At 45.8% G+C, this 16,899-nt stretch overlaps 1 protein-coding gene across 1 annotated transcript in view; it reads left to right on the top strand.

Annotated features, from left to right (window-relative positions):
* Positions 1-16,899, top strand: part of prdm6 (PR domain containing 6) — a 336,457-nt gene that overhangs the window by 218,343 nt on the left and 101,215 nt on the right. The window contains exon 4 of the mRNA XM_085986661.1: positions 1,587-1,711. Within this exon, the coding sequence (XP_085842787.1) occupies positions 1,587-1,711 (125 nt within the window). The remainder of the gene's footprint in view (positions 1-1,586; positions 1,712-16,899) is intronic.

Raw genomic sequence — 16,899 nt, 5'->3', positions numbered from 1 at the left:
CAGCCCCAGCAGCATATCTTAATCCACTTCAGTAGAACATCTACTGTACCAATGTGAAAATTCCCTTTTCCACATCAACACTATGGGCTTTCTGAATGAGGTTGCTATTTGAGTGGCAATTTGCGAGGTTGAATATTTAACTGAGTATGCGTGATTAAGAATTCCTCTGGTCACGATGTGTAGCAACATCATAAAATCACTTATGAAGACTTCCATTGTTTGGTAATTGTAGTGAATTTGTAAACATTTCAAAAGAACACATAACAACCAGAGGAATGCTTACCATGTTTCAAAATTAATTTCAAAAATGACCTTTATGTATGTTAGAAATGTATCTCTTATGTATAATTGGCTCTATTTAAATATATATATATTTTTTACTTCCATTGTTTTAACTGTTTCACCCACCTGCTTCCCTGTGTGATACACGACTCCCTTGCTATACAGGCATGCATGATCCCAACTGACTCACCTGCCAAATTTCACTCTCAATGAACAAGCACCGAGATTTTGCTTTGCACCTCACTTGATTTGGAAGTGGCCATGTACGTAGTTATGGATGACGGGCTGTATCCTACCATTCTGTAACACAATACTGGAGCACCAATGTGCTGCGCCATGATAAATTAGTGTCATTTGAAAAAAACAAATCGTATGGGCTAGATTTTCCTGGAGCCGTCAGGCGGGGTTTCAGGCGTGTTGTGGGGGGGGGGGGTGGAAATCCTGAATTCGGGGGTCCCGACACCATCCCGCCCAAAACCCTGCCCCACGCAAGTTTCAGGGGCGGCGGGTACCCGCCCCGCACTGGGACCCGCCGAAACCAGGCAGGAAGGGATTAGTACCAATTAACTGCCTGTTAACAGGTAGTTAACAGGCAGTTTTTAGCCTAATCCCTATTTTGAGGGGTTTCGTGTGGGTTTCCCGATGGCTCCAAACCACGCCAGGTTAGAGCAGGCGGGCCGTCGGGTTGAAGGAGTTGGAGGGGTCGCAATATCGGCGCTTAGGTGAGTGATGGGTGCATGAGTGCAAAGGTAAGTGTGTTTGGTGTGCCTAAAGTGTGTAAAGCACTTTTACTTACCTGTACTTACCTTAACAGCCTTTCTTCCTGTAGCCGTCGGGAGCGCATCACTCAGCCGGCACTTAAAGCTGAACGGCTGCGATCTGTGAAAAGTGACAGCCTTCAGCTTTGAGTGCCGGTGTGAGTTCTAACTGAGTCTGTGTCGAAGGACTCATGTCAGAACTCAGACTGTCAGTGTTTCACAGCTTCAAACAGCTGTGAAGCACTGATATTTCATCTGTCAAGAACTCTTGACAGATGAAATTGCAGTCGTGACATCACCTGTTGCCGGGTGGCCCTTAATTGGCCTGCTGAGCCTGCTGGGCGAGCTCAACAAGGTCAATCAAGGGGAAATCGCGCAGATTGGCCGGACGTCGATGTAGGCGGGTCAAAAACCCGAAAGTTGAAGCCCAGCCTTCTTCCCGACAGGTTCGGGAAAATCGACCCATTTGTGTTTTTCATAAATTAGAAAAATTGAAAGCACTTTATTTATGCATTTTACCAATACCTCTTATTTCCTCTTTATCAGGTCATGCATATTCTACAGAGCCTGTGATGACATCCCGAGAGGAGTGGAGCTTTTGGTCTGGTACAACGATAGCTACACTTCATTCTTTGGGATCCCCTTTCAATGCATCGCACAAGATGACAATTGTAAGCATTTCCTTTAGTGTTTTTAAAATAATCTGAACATAGAATGTACCCTTTTCACTGCCACAATCTATTTGTTAACAAACTCTCCAAATGGCACTGCACGTGTTTAACGGGTGAAGTTTGGGTTGGCCTTTGCCTATTAAGGGCTTTACTTTCTGTAGAACTGGCAAAATCAGCTGAAAATCTTGCATGTGTATGTTGTTTTTCTTAGATGCGCTGTTACATCTCAGGGCATCCTGATTATGTGGGGCATCCTGATTGTGTGGGACAGTTGAGAGGTGTGGTATTGAATTGTGATTGTCATGAAGTTATTCTTGTAATTTTGTAGCTTTGCAAATAATTCTGTTGAAGTATTTGTAGATCTGCACTGCTACCAGGTTTCCTTTATTCAAAGAATTGTTCCAGATTTTATTAGCTGCACAAAAGAAGAAAATGCAACACCAAATAGTTTAGTGATAAACAAATGCGCTGTCAAGCATTCTGAATCCTGTATTGCAATGTCATGGGAAAATCCAACTTGTAACATTGCATTTTGTCAGCATTTGGCAGCAACCTTACTTCTCTTTCCTGTGGTGCATTCTGGGTAGGATGGCATCACTCTAGCCAGCATGCGCCACCTTGGTGTGGCAACATACTTGAAATTAATCGGAGCTCAGCTAAAGAGAACAAGCTGGTTGTGGGGCTAGATTTCTCCGTAATTAGGTAGCTAGTAATACAGAACACATGATAGCAGGTTTATTTCTGGGTAAATTGTTGAATTGCTTACCTCTTTAAGGAGGTAGATTTCTCCTTTAGGTGTAGTTTAATGCCACCCTTCACACATGTCCAAATCATTATAAGCAGTAGGCATATGTCAGTGAGGTTGCTAAGAATAGGCACAAGATATAATTATTCTGTGAATCTTGTAAATGTATTCAAACATTCAAGCTAATAATTTTTGTTTACTAATCCCTCATAGATATTACAGCATTAAAATAGAAATTGCTGCATTTTCACAGAAAGTGTTGCTATACGCATGGGTCATTACTGACGGCTGCTGGCACTGGAAAAATATTTCTTTATCTTTACAGAAGAAACACTGGCACAAATTCACACACATTTTGTGCCATGGAAAGAGCTATTAATGATTTGGAATACACATGTTTAGTTATTACCACTAAATATGCACCTAATAAAAATGAACTATAAATAAATTATTTATAGGAAATAATTTGTGTTCTGCAGCTGAGGATTAATTGCATTATGGGCATTGCAATATTGCAAACATTCACTGCTAGTTACCTCAGGTTGCATTTCTGGATATGTGAAATGTTTCTCTCTGTAACTTAAAAATATACAATATGCAAAATGTTTAACACTTGGGTAACTTTTTTGTGAATGGCTTGGTTGCTTCGGGAATGTTATCATTGCAAAATGAAAAACAAAAATGAAACAAACAGGAATTCCAATAAAATCAATTATCTTTCCAAAGATATGTAGTGTGGGTGCAGTGTTTCCATAACAACTGCCTGAATAATTCCAGCATACCTTTTTGATTATTATTCTAGGTTAGAAATTAAGAACCTTCTAAACCTGTTCAAGACAATGGGATTAGTGTAGATAGGTTCAGTTGAAGAGTTAGCAATAGCTCAGGCATGATGGGTTAAATCGCTTCTCTCTGTGCTGTAATTTTTATGATTCTGTGAAAACCAGCAAGTAACATAGTTAATTTTACTACAGAAATTGTTTTTGATTGAAGCTTTAATAAAACAATCTTCCACTACATTCACCCTTGCCCTCCCCCACAGCCCCTATCCCTTCCCCCCCCCCCCAAGTCCCAAAAACAAAGTGAGCCCTAGGCCCAACCGGGGAACAAGCAGATTTCCATTCTGGAAAATTTCCACAGTAGACTTCATATCATCAGTAATACAGGCCTGGAATTTCCTGGAATGGCGTATTTGGCCACGAATGCCGTAAGTTAGATTGTTGTGTGGCCCAATCCTCCAGTGCAGCATTCAAGACAAAATTAGCTGGAAAACTGATGAAAATATGCTGCAGCGAGCATAGCAGCAAATCGGAAGTGGCGCGGCCAATGACTGAAGGGAGATACAGTTTGGTGTCAGAGATCTGAACCTATTTTAGAGAATAGAGAGTCCACTACTAATAAATGAAGCTGCCACTTATTCAATTTTTACTCCATGTACAGTAGATGGAAACAATAACAAACAAATAAAAATGTATATATACACAGGTTCCGGATAGTTCCTGTAGTTATGTGTGCACTATGACTTCAAGCCGATTTTGATACATTAGATTTCATTAGAACTTAACTATATAAAATTATGCAGCTATCAAGAAATCAATCCAGAACAAATAACGTGAGATAATGAAATTATTCTATATAACTAACTTTACATGCTTACAAATAGGCTTTAAGTCTGAAGCTGTAATCCGTGTATTCTTATATCAGAACCATACCCAACAGATTCCCATCATTAGCATGGCAACAACAACGTTATCATGCATTGTTTCAAAATTACAATACTCTTTATTCTTTAGAATTGTAATAGGCAAAGAACCTTTGATCTCCGAGACTGATAGAGGGTGAAATTGGATTACGCGATGCGCGATCTGCCCGCACCTGTTCAAAGTGGAGCAGGCAGCACGCAAAATTCGTCCTGCCTGCTCATTATATGATTGGAGTGCTGAGCTCAGCGTTAAACGTGCTGCTGGTTGGCTCAGCGCTCAAGAGGTGGGGCAATATCGGGTGCAATCTGCTGGCCAATAAAATTTTGCCTAGGGTCTCTGCACTTCTTAAAGGGGAGGTGCTATGTTGCATAAGGACCTCATTGTCACTGTGGATGCAGCCATGTCGCAACAGGGAAACAAAAGGGCACATCACTTCTCAGATGCAGCACTGGAGGCCTTGGTCCAAGGGGTATACAGAATAAGACAGGTCCTCTAACCGCAGGGGGGAGCAGGAGGACTTCGAGACAGAATGCCAGAAGGCAGCGGGAGGAGATAGCCCAAGCCGTCAATGTCACCAGTGTTACCCCCAGGTCCTGGGTCCAGTGTTGCAAGAAGTTTAATGACCTCACACGAGTGGTCAAGGTGAGTGAATGCATCCTCAAATACCATATCCCACCAACTGCACCACTAGCCTCACACACTGCTCAATGCACCACACCCCATCACTCACCTACCAACAATCTCCAGCAATCACAACTCTTACCTCACAATCATTGTTTCATCTCACCCTCACAAACTTATCACTGATGCAAGACTCACACCCACATCTCACACCTTGCACACTATGTCAGCTAATCAACCATGACAGACACATCATCCAAACACATTGCACCACACTCACTGACACACTTCCCTTTATCTTGCAGGCCAAGGTGGCTCACAACCGGCATGAGCAGCAGCAAACAGGCGGGGGTAATGCATGTCTGCAGAACCTTGCTGCGCTGAAGGAGACTGTGCTGGAGATAATTGGAGGAGCCACAACTGAGGCCATGGCGAGCGGCGAGGTTGAAAGCATTGCTGATGATGGTATGCTCATACCTAATCCTTCTTCTCACATCTCACTTCCCCCTCATCGCACAATCTCTTCTCACTTACAAGCTACTGATGGTGTAAGCATGCATATCTTGCTTTCACCCCCTCCCCTCACCACAACCCAACCCTGGTGCCTTTCTCCTTTCAGATACCCAAGAACTGCCAGCAGCCCAGACAGTCCCTGACCAAATAGAGGAGGAGAGTGATGGAAAACAAGAGGCTCGATCTGACACTCACAGGCACCAGCTCAGAAAATGGCACTGTGCATACTTTAGAGGGTAGTATAGGGGTGGGGCCTGCACATTGTGAGTCAGTGGGAACGAGTGGGCTGCAGCCAGGCCAGGGGGAAAGGGTAGCTTGGGTGCCAGCTCCCCGGAGGGCGAGGTCACACACGAGTTCTGCTGCACAGGACTCAGATGAGGACATAAATGGGACAGCCTTCAGAAGAAGGGTGATGGGCATGCACACATAAATGCTTGGTACAGTGGCAGGCTTGGCAGAGAGCTTCCAGCCAATGTCAAGGAGCATGGAGGAATCCGGCTTTGTGCAGAGCTTGGAGCCCATGATTTCCAGGATGCAAATAATCGGTAAGTCCATTAGAGCACTTGTGGGTGTGATGGGCGATGTCTCAGCTTCCATTGCAGCACAAGCAGAAGCGACCCAACATCTGAGTGCGGCACTGGAAGATCAGACTTTGATCATGCAGGCTCAGCTTGCTGCCAGGCATGCTCAGACTGAGGCCATCATGGCTGGGTTTACGAGTATGGGAAGGGGCTTGCAGGGTCTCACAGCAGTCCAGCAATCTCTACTCCAACAGATTACTAGGAATGCTGAGGCGCCGCCCTGGGGGGAGTGGCATTGATTCCGTGGAAGACAAATCTGCCGTCCTCTCTCAGGATGACAGCATTTGTACTCCCACCATTGCCACTCCGCCAGTGCCCTTGCTGCTGCCCGTCAGCCAGCCAGCCCAGACTGCTGCCGTCCATGCCGAGGTGGTACAGTCTACAGCCGGACCTTCTAGGCCCAAAGCTGCTTGAGGTCATCCTGCAGGGCCTTCTGAGGTGTCCCCTACGGAAAGTCAGCAGCCTTCCACCAGCCATGCTGCAGCCACTGGGGTAGCACTGCGTAGGAGCACTAGAATAGGCAAAGGAGCACAAAAGACAGACACAAAGGTGATTAGTTGGCTTTGTTATGTAATGTTGGATTGAATAATTTATAAATTATGTTTGGAATGTTTGTTTTGTGGTGGCTTTCACTTCAGCTTTATGCCTAAGAGGACGCTGTGATGTTCCATGACAGAAGGATGGTAAGGTGGAGAAGTGTTGAGCAACGGGGATCTGAGGCTTCATTCATTGGATCTCGAGTTTGATGAGGTGCTCACAGACAGCCTGTCCGGAATGGGGATTTGCTGCCTGCCTCCTCTCTTCCTTCTCTTCCTCCTCCTCTTCCTCTCCCTCCTCCTCTTCTTTCTCATCCTCCTCCTGAGGTGGTTGCGGAACCCGTGGAGGCAAGGGCTGCGTCCGCATGATGGCCAAGTTGTGGAGGATGCAGCAGACCACCACGAAACAGGACACCTATTCCAGCGAGTACTGGAGGGCTCCTCCCGAGCGGTCAAGGTAGCGGAACCGTTGCTTGAGCACCCTGATGGTTTGCTCGATGAGGTTCCTCGTGGCAGCATGGCTATCATTATATGAGTGCTGGCCATGAGTGGTGGGGTTGCAGAGGGGAGTAATCAGCCAGGTGCAGAGCGGATAGCCCTTGTCTCCGAGCAGCCACACTCGGGTTCGACGTGGTGGCTGGAAGATTGCTGGCACACCGGACTGACGCAGGATGAAGCATCATAACTGTTGCCAGGATACTGGGCATTCACCATCAGGATGCGCTGGGCGTTGTCGCACACTAACTGCACATTAAGCATGTGTTACCCTTTGCCTTTGTGGTACATCTCATGATTGATATGCGGCGCCTGCAAAGCCACATGTGTGCAGTCGATGGCACCCTGCACCATGGGGAAGCCCGATATCCTGGCAAAACCACATGCGCACTGCTCCTGTTTCTCTCTGTTCAGAGAGAAGATAAGGAAGTCCCTTCTCCTGGAGTACAGAGCCTCTGTGACCTCCCGGATGCAGCGATGGATGGCGAACTGGGAGATATTAGCTATGTCACCTGCTCCAGCCTGGAAGGATCCAGTGACGAAAAAATTGACAGCCATGGTGACCTTGAGGGCCACTGGCAGTGCTGTCGTTGCTCTGCTCTGAGGCTGCAGGTCTGGTTTCAAGAGGTGGTAGAGTTCTGTGACCACCTCCTTGGTGAAGCGGAGCCTCCTAATACACTGCTCCTGGCTTAAGTGTAGGCAGGAGAAGTGCTCTCGGAAGACCCTAGGTGGGCAAGACCTCCAGCTGAGAGTCCTCCTGCCCCTCCTCCTCCTTCTCTACGAGCAGCTTGTCCTATTCTTTGCTGCCTCTGCTCCATCTCTGTGTCATGCTGTAGTGTGAGGGGGGCTGCAAGTGGAGCCCCCATGACTAGGAGCAAGTGGTGTGAGCAGAACCCTTGAATGCAGAAGCAAGGCCTTCTCCACTTGCAGCACCATCCCCTGTCACCTCACCAACTTCAGATAACACTAGAAAGCGCCAAACAGTTCCACAAATTTACACAGAGCCAGAAGAAATCAAAAACCAAGTTACCTGAAAGTTGTTGATGATCCTTTTAAATATCTCTGTTGCGGGGGGCTTTGGAGTGGGCGTGCAGTCGAGCAGCAACATCCAAAATAGCAGGTCGTGTGTCAAATCAGCATTGCACGCTGATTGATGTCACGATCTGGCTTATTTGGATTCTTCTGCTGAAGACAGGCATCGGCCACACTACCGACCTGCCCAAAATGGCGACCGCCGTGGCCCACGGCGGAAGAGGCCAGAAGTGAGGCGGTCACCATTTTTCTGCTGAAATCGGCTGTAAATGCCAGCGCTAAGAGGGGGAATTTCGCGGCCATTGTATTTTCAAATGCTAATTACTTGATATACCTTTAACGTTATCACTGGAAGAAGTTTATGTTAAGAATAATCCCAAATTTTAAAAAAGCTCTGCATATTTTTTCTGAACATAAGCTTCCTGCCAAAGATACTCAGCCCTCCAGCAACATCCTGCAACGTTCTAAGTGTCTTTGGATCACAGTGGTATTAATTCAGTAAACTCGATCACACAATTGATTTAATTGGGGCGGAGCTATGATAATTAGCTGTTCAACTGTTTCGGCAAGGGAAATGGCATAGTGGCGCAAAAGTCTCAGGGAATGATGTTGTGGTGTAAATGATGGCTGAAGTTACTTAGACCATGGCTGTGTTACTTACAAACCCGGAAGGGCGGGTTTCCCTGAACGCCGTGGAGTTGGTGTGCTTTTTTAAACAGAGTCCCTGCCCAGACGCCAGCCTGATTGACAGGCTTGGCTGCCTGTTGGACGGAGAAGGCTTCAGAAAAGACCGCAGCCGAGGATCAGTTAAGTTTTGTGGTTGTTGGGGATAGAGATCGGGGGGGGGAGGGGGGCAGTGGGGGGTGGTGTAGAGCATGGATCGGGGGTGGGGGGTGGCGTAGAGCATGGTTCGGGGGGTCGGAGGTGATTGCGGGGGTAGGCGGGGAAGATCGCGGGGGGTCGGAGATCATGGGAGGAATCAGTGGGAGATTGGGGGGTTGGTGATGGGGGTGTCAGGGGAGATCGTGGAGGTGGGTGTGTTGGTTTACAGGGTAAACTTGTTGGGCTGTAGGGAAACACTTCTGTTCCTCCTGGCCCACAAGCAGTGCTGTAAAGGCACTTACCTGATGGATCCAGCCCTTTTCACCTCCTTTTACCAGCCGGGTTTCCCAGGGAGAGCTGACCGACATGGGTTAAAAATAGAAACCCTGTAAAAATGGATGCATGCAGCCTCCTTAAAAGGTTTCATCCCACCTCCGTTAAAACCAGACGTGGATTCGAGGTGGGTTGGGTTCTGTTTCAGATTTTTAACATTTTAACCTCCCACCCGACTCTTATACACCCTGACGTAAGAAAACTACTAGGCACTTGGTCTAATCGTTAAACAAAGCTTTAATCAACTGTTTTACAACATGGAGGTCTAGTTGTGTCCTTCACTAGCTCCTGTTAAGAATGTCCTGCGCAAGCTGGGCCCGTGCCCGAGTATTTATACTCTCCCTGGACCACGCCACCCACAGGCCACTCAGTATTATTTCATATAAGTCTTTCTTTCATGAATGACTGATTCATGTCATTCTTCCCACCTGAAGGATTGGTAGTCCGGCGACTTCCTTCTATCGGATTAATCGGACTACGAATAGCCGCAGTTATTTGGATCTCCATTTGTGGCTGGAAGGCACATCTCCTCGGACTGTGTTTGGGTCCCTGGGTTGCTTGGTTCGTACCAGCGGGCTGGCAGAGCCCGTGTCACCTTGATCGATCTGAGGGGGACTGGGGAGATCGTGGCTCCGGGTGCAGGTCCCCACAGGCGCAGAGCTGGCTTCATCCTGCTCAGTAGTTGGTGATTGACTGGCGTCCTGGCTTCGGGTGGTCATCCTGCAGGGAGCGCTCTGTTCCCCGGACTGATCCGGCGGAGTAGTTGGCAGATCCCTTGACATCCCGGGTAGGGCGTCATCCTCGAAGGAGTGCAGAGTATCAGCGTCGTTAATACAGATCCCTCTATTGATTGGGTCCGTGGGACCGTTTGGGCAGGGAGCCAGCTCTCGAAGTGAAACTGTAGACTCCTGGCCATCAGGGTACCGCATGTATGCGTATGTCGGATTTGTTAGATCCGTGGTTCAGTGGATAAATAATTACACGGATGCTGTACATAAACAAATAACAGGTCTTTACTGGAGGAGGGTAATCTCTAGACTGGGGTACAGAGGCATGCGCACAGCTTATATACCAGTGTGGTCACTGCCGGTACTACAGTATACAGGAGCTGTAAAAAGTAGTTCTGACTTAAAGCACATACACTACAATTCCTCCCTTTTTAGATTAATGATACCCCCTTAATATTCAAATAACAATTACATTTTTACATGTACATTCAATGACAAAAGTTCATTTATAGATTCAGTCTTTGGGGTGGCTTCCTGACCCTTTCGGGATAGCGCCTTTCCGGAGGTTCTTGTTCTTGGTGCAGAGGCGATTCTGACCCCTTTTCATCCGGTAGTTCATCGGGTTCCACTGCTACTGGGTCTGAAGTAGATGCTACCGGTATGTCGGGTTCATCCCCAGGTACTCGAGACATGGGGTTGACGCATTCCTGTGATGCTAAGATCTGATCAACGTGGCGTCTCACAATGTTCGCCCCGACATCCACTGTGTACATTAATGGCCCCTGCCTTGTACATATCGTTCTGGGTTGCCACTTCTCTGTTCGATAGTCCCGGGCCAAGACTGGTTGCCCTACATTGAAGCTCCTTGTCGGCTTCTCGTTGATGTGCTGGAATTGTTTGTCCTCAACATTTCTTCACACATTTGGTCTGAGCAAATCCAGACGAGTTCTCAACCTTTGGTTAAAGAACATCATGGCCGGGGTCTGGTTGGTAACTGCATGTGTCGCGTTTCGGTAGGCTAATAAGAAATTGTCCATCTTATGCTCTAGTGGAATTTCCTTGTCGCACATGGCCTTTATCGCCTTCTTAAAGGTTTGTACGAACCTCTCAGCCAATCCATTGGTGGCTGGATGATACGGGGCGGATGTGTAATGCCCTACCACATTCCTTTTCATGAATTTTTGGAACTCGTCGGACACAAACTGTGGTCCATTATCAGAGCAGATCTGCTCTGGCAAACCGTTTCTGGCAAATATGGTCCGTAGGACTGCAATCATTTTCTCTGTAGTGGTTGAAGACATCTTTATCACCTCAGGCCACTTTGAATGAGCATCCACTGCTATAAAGAACATTGAGTCCATGAATGGACCAGCGAAATCAATGTGCACCCATTGTCATGGAGAGGAGGGCCACTCCCATGGGTGTAGAGGGGCATGTGGTGGTGCATTTTGGACATTCTGGCATCCTAAGCAGCTCTTAGTTAGGTCTTCGACTTGTTGATCGATTCCCGGCCACCACACATAAGCCCTAGCTAGGCTTCTCATTTTCACTCCCCCCAGATGACCTTCATGTAGCTCATTTAGCACTCTCTCCCTTAACTTGGGTGGAATCACCACTCTGGATCCACACATCACTGTCCCCTGGCATACTGACAGCTGTTCTCTTAGATAAGAACATAAGAACATAAGAAATAGGAGCAGGAGTAGGCCAATCGGCCCCTCGAGCCTGCTCCGCCATTCAATAAGATCATGGCTGATCTGATCCTAACCGCCAATCTACTATCACAGAACCATCTCCTGAATCTAACAGAATTAGACACACGAAATAGGAGCAGGATCAGGCTACACGGCCCCTGAGCCCGCTCCGCTACCCACAGAGCCATGACTGATCCGAACCTAGACTCATGTCCAAATTCCTGCCCGCTCCCCATAACCCTTTATTCCCTTTACCTCTAGGAAACTGTCTATTTCTGTTTTAAATTTATGTAATGATGTAGCTTCTACAGCTTTTTGGGGCAGCATATTCCATGGACCTACCACGCTCTGAGTGAAGTAGTTCCTCCTCATCTCAGTTTTGAAAGAGCAGCCCCTTATTCTAAGACTATGCCCCCTAGTTCTAGTTTCACCCATCATCGGTAACATCCTCCCCGCATCCACCCGATCCAACCCCTTCACAATCTTATATGTTTCAATAAGATCGCCTCTCTTTCTTCTGAACTCCAATGAGTAGAGTCCCAATCTACTCAACCTCTCCTCATATGTCCATCCCCTCATCCCCGGGATTAACCGAGTGAACCTTCTTTGTACTGACTCGAGAGCAAGTATGTCCTTTCTTAAGTATGGACACCAAAACTGTACGCAGTATTCCAGGTGCGGTCTCACCAATACCTTGTACAACTGAAGCAATACCTCCCTATTTTTATATTCTATCCCCCTAGCAATGAAAGCCAACATTCCATTGGCCTTCTTAATCACTTGCTGCACCTGCATACTAACCTTTTGAGTTTCGTGCACCAGGACCCCCAGATCCCTTTGTACTTCAGTACTTTCCAGTTTCTTGCCATTAAGATAATAACTTGCTCTACGCTTTTTCCTGCCAAAGTGCATAACCTCACACTTTCCAGCATTGTATTCCATCTGCCAAATCTCTGCCCACTTACTTAGCCTGTCTATGTCCCCTTGCAGGTTTTTTATGTCCTCCTCACTCACTACTTTCCCTCCCATCTTAATATCATCTGCAAACTTTGATATGTTACACTCGGTCCCCTTCTCCAAATCGCTAATATAGATTGTAAAGAGTTGGGGACCCAGCACTGACCCCTGTGGAACACCACTAGTTACTGATTGCCAGTCCGAGAATGAACCATTTATCCCAACTCTCTGCCTTCTGTTAGATAGCCAATCCTCTATCCATGCCAGAATATTACCCCCAATCCTGTGATTTTTTATCTTAAGCAATAATCTTTTGTGTGGCACCTTGTCAGATGCCTTTTGGAAGTCTAAATACACTACGTCCACTGGTTCCCCTTTATCCACCCTATATGTCACTTCCTCAAAGAACTCCAGCAAATTTGTCAAACATGACTTCCCCTTCATAAAACCATGCTGACTTTGTCCTATTAAATTATGATTATCCAAATGTCCTGTTACTGTCTCCTTAATAATGGACTCCAAAATTTTACCTACCACAGATGTTAGGCTAACCGGTCTATAGTTTCCAGCTTCTGTCTACTGCCCTTTTTAAATAAGGGCGTTACATTAGCAGTTTTCCAGTCTGCCGGGACCTTTGCTGAGTCCAGGGAGTTTTGGAAAATTATTATCAATGCATCCACAATCCCTACCGCCACTTCCCTCAAGACCCTAGGATGTAAGCCATCAGTTCCAGGTGATTTATTCGCCTTGAGTCCCATTATTTTACCGAGTACCACTTCCTTAGTGATTTTGATCGTGTTTAGCTCCTCCCCCCCTATAGCCCCTGTTTGTCCAGTGTTGGGATATTCTTAGTGTCTTCTACTGTAAAGATTGATACAAAATATTCATTCAGTTTTTTTGCCATCTCCATATTTCCCACCATTAATTTCCCGGTCTCATCCTCTAAGGGACCAACATTTACTTCAGCCACCCTTTTTCTTTTTATATAACTATAAAAACTCTTACTATCTGTTTTTATATTTTTTGCTAATTTACTTTCATAATCTGTCTTCCCTTTCTTAATCAATCTTTTTGTTACTTTTTGCTGTCTTTTGAAGTTTTCCCAATCCTCTGTCCTCCCACTAGATTTGGCTACCTTATATGCCCTTGTTTTTAGTCGAATACTATCCTTAATTTCTTTACTTAGCCATGGATGGCTGTCTTTTCTTTTACACCCTTTTCTTCTCAGTGGAATATATATTTTTTGGAAGTTGTAAAATAACTCCTTAAATGTACACCACTGATCATGTATCGTCTTACCCTTTAATCTATTTTCCCAATCCACTCTACACAATTCCGCTCTCACACCTTCATAGTCTCCTTTATTCAAGCTTAGCACGCTTGTTTGAGATCCAACCTTCTCACCCTCTAATTGAATATGGAATTCAACCAATATTATGGTCACTCATTCCAAGGGGATCCTTTACTAGGACATTTTTAATTAATCCTGTCTCGTTACACAGGACCAGATCTAAGGTTGCTTGCCCCCTGGTCGGTTCAGTTACATACTGCTCAAGAAACCCATCCCTAATACACTCAATGAACTCATCCTCAAGGCAGCCCTGCCCAATTTGATTTGTCCAATTAATATGATAGTTAAAATCCCCCATAATTATAGATGCTCCCTTATTACAAGCCTCAACTATTTCCTGATTGATACTCCGTCCAACAGAGTTGCAACTGTTCGGAGGCCTACAGACCACGCCCACTAGTGTTTTTTTCCCCTTATTATTCCTTACCTCTACCCAAACTGTTTCATTATCCTGATCTTTTGACCCAATATCATTTCTCTGTATTACAGTGATTCCTTCCTTTATTAACATAGCCACTCCACCTCCCCTTCCTTCCTGCCTGTCCTTCCTGATCGTTAAATAACCTGGTATGTTTAATTCCCAGGCAGTCACCCTGCAGCCATGTTTCTGTAATGGCCACAAGATCATACCCATATGTAGTGATTTGTGCTATTAACTCGTCTATTTTGTTACGAATGCTACGTGCATTCAGATAGAGAACTTTCAAATATGTTTTGTGACACTTAGTTCCTGCTTTTGCCCTTTTTATTACTTTACCTTTTACTCCATACATAAGAACATAAGAACATAAGAAATAGGAGCAGGAGTAGGCCAATCGGCCCCTCGAGCCTGCTCCGCCATTCAATAAGATCATGGCTGATCTGATCCTAACCGCCAATCTACTATCACTGAACCATCTCCTGAATCTAACAGAATTAGACACATGAAATAGGAGCAGGATCAGGCTACATGGCCCCTTGGCCCGCTCCGCTACCCACAGGGCCATGACCGATCCGAACCTAGACTCATGTCCAAATTCCTGCCCGTTCCCCATAACCCTTAATTCCCTTTACTTCTAGGAAACTGTCTATTTCTGTTTTAAATTTATGTAATGATGTAGCTTCTACAGCTTTTTGGGGCAGCATATTCCACGGACGTACCACCCTCTGAGTGAAGTAGTTCCTCCTCATCTCAGTTTTGAAAGAGCAGCCCCTTATTCTAAGACTATGCCCCCTAGTTCTAGTTTCACCCATCATCGGGAACATCCTCCCCGCATCCACCCGATCCAACCCCTTCACAATCTTATATGTTTCAACAAGATCGCCTCTCATTCTTCTGAACTCCAATGAGTAGAGTCCCAATCTACTCAACCTCTCCTCATATGTCCATCCCCTCATCCCCGGGATTAACCGAGTGAACCTTCTTTGTACTGACTCGAGAGCAAGTATGTCTTTTCTTAAGTATGGACACCAAAACTGTATGCAGTATTCCAGGTGCGGTCTCACCAATACCTTGTACTACTGAAGCAATACCTCCCTATTTTTATATTCTATCCCCCTGGCAATGAAAGCCAACATTCCATTGGCCTTCTTAATCACTTGCTGCACCTGCATACTAACCTTTTGAGTTTTGTGCACCAGGACCCCCAGATCCCTTTGTACTTCAGTACTTTCCAGTTTCTTGCCATTAAGATAATAACTTGCTCTATGATTTTTCCTGCCAAAGTGCATAACCTCACACTTTCCAGTATTATATTCCATCTGCCAAATCTCTGCCCACTTACTTAGCCTGTCTATGTCCCCTTGCAGGTTTTTTATGTCCTCCTCACTCATTACTTTCCCTCCCATCTTAGTATCATCTGCAAACTTTGATATGTTACACTCGGTCCCCTCCTCCAAATCGTTAATATAGATTGTAAAGAGTTGGGGACCCAGCACTGACCCCTGTGGAACACCACTAGTTACTGATTGCCAGTCCGAGAATGAACCATTTATCCCAACTCTCTGCTTTCTGTTAGATAGCCAATCCTCTATCCATGCCAGAATATTACCCCCAATCCTGTGATTTTTTATCTTAAGCAATAATCTTTTGTGTGGCACCTTGTCAAATGCCTTTTGGAAGTCTAAATGCACTACGTCCACTGGTTCCCCTTTATCCACCCTATATGTTACTTCCTCAAAGAACTCCAGCAAATTTGTCAAACATGACTTCCCCTTCATAAAACCATGCTGACTTTGTCCTATTAAATTATGATCATCCAAATGTCCTGTTACTGTCTCCTTAATAATGGACTCCAATATTTTACCTACCACAGATGTTAGGCTAACCGGTTCATAGTTTCCAGCCTTCTGTCTACTGCCCTTTTTAAATAAGGGCGTTACATTAGCAGTTTTCCAGTCTGCCGGGACCTTTGCTGATTCCAGGGAGTTTTGGAAAATTATTACCAATGCATCCACAATCCCTGCCGCCACTTCCCTCAAGACCCTAGGATGTAAGCCCTCAGGTCCAGGTGATTTATCCGCCTTGAGTCCCATTATTTTACCGAGTACCACTTCCTTAGTGATTTTGATTGTGTTTAGCTCCTCCCCCCCTCTAGCCCCCTGTTTGTCCAGTGTTGGGATATTCTTAGTGCCCCTTCCTGACACGCTCTGGTTTTTAATTTCCCCACTGCTACCTAATTCTGGATGAGAATGCTGGCAATAGTGAGTCGCCATGTGTTGGCCATCCCCTCACCGTCAATTCATATACCCGTGACAGCGTCGGATCATTGCGGGTCTCCTTCTCTATATCCGCGTTTGTTACTGGCAATCGTTCAATTATCGACGAATAAAATATCTCGATAGGGTCCACTGCTGGTGCTTCCTCCACAGTAGGCAGTGGCAGGTGCGATAGCCCATCAGCGTTCCCATGTTGTCTCGTGCCTTTATATTCTATTTCATATTGATTCGCCCCTAGAAACAGGGACCATCTTTGTAACCGCTGTGCAGTCATTACTGGCACGCCCTTCTTAGGATTAAAGATGGAGACAAGTGGTTGGTGGTCAGTCAGCAAGGTGAACTTCTGTCCATGCAGATAGTGGTTGAATTTTTTTACTCCT

Source organism: Somniosus microcephalus, chromosome 1 (genome assembly GCF_052327205.1).
Source record: "Somniosus microcephalus isolate GS21.2 chromosome 1, FLI_Smic_1.0, whole genome shotgun sequence".
NCBI classification, from domain to species: Eukaryota; Metazoa; Chordata; class Chondrichthyes; order Squaliformes; family Somniosidae; genus Somniosus; species Somniosus microcephalus.
The sequence above is the reverse complement of the archived record's forward strand: the minus strand, read 5'-3'. Positions and strand labels throughout refer to the sequence as shown.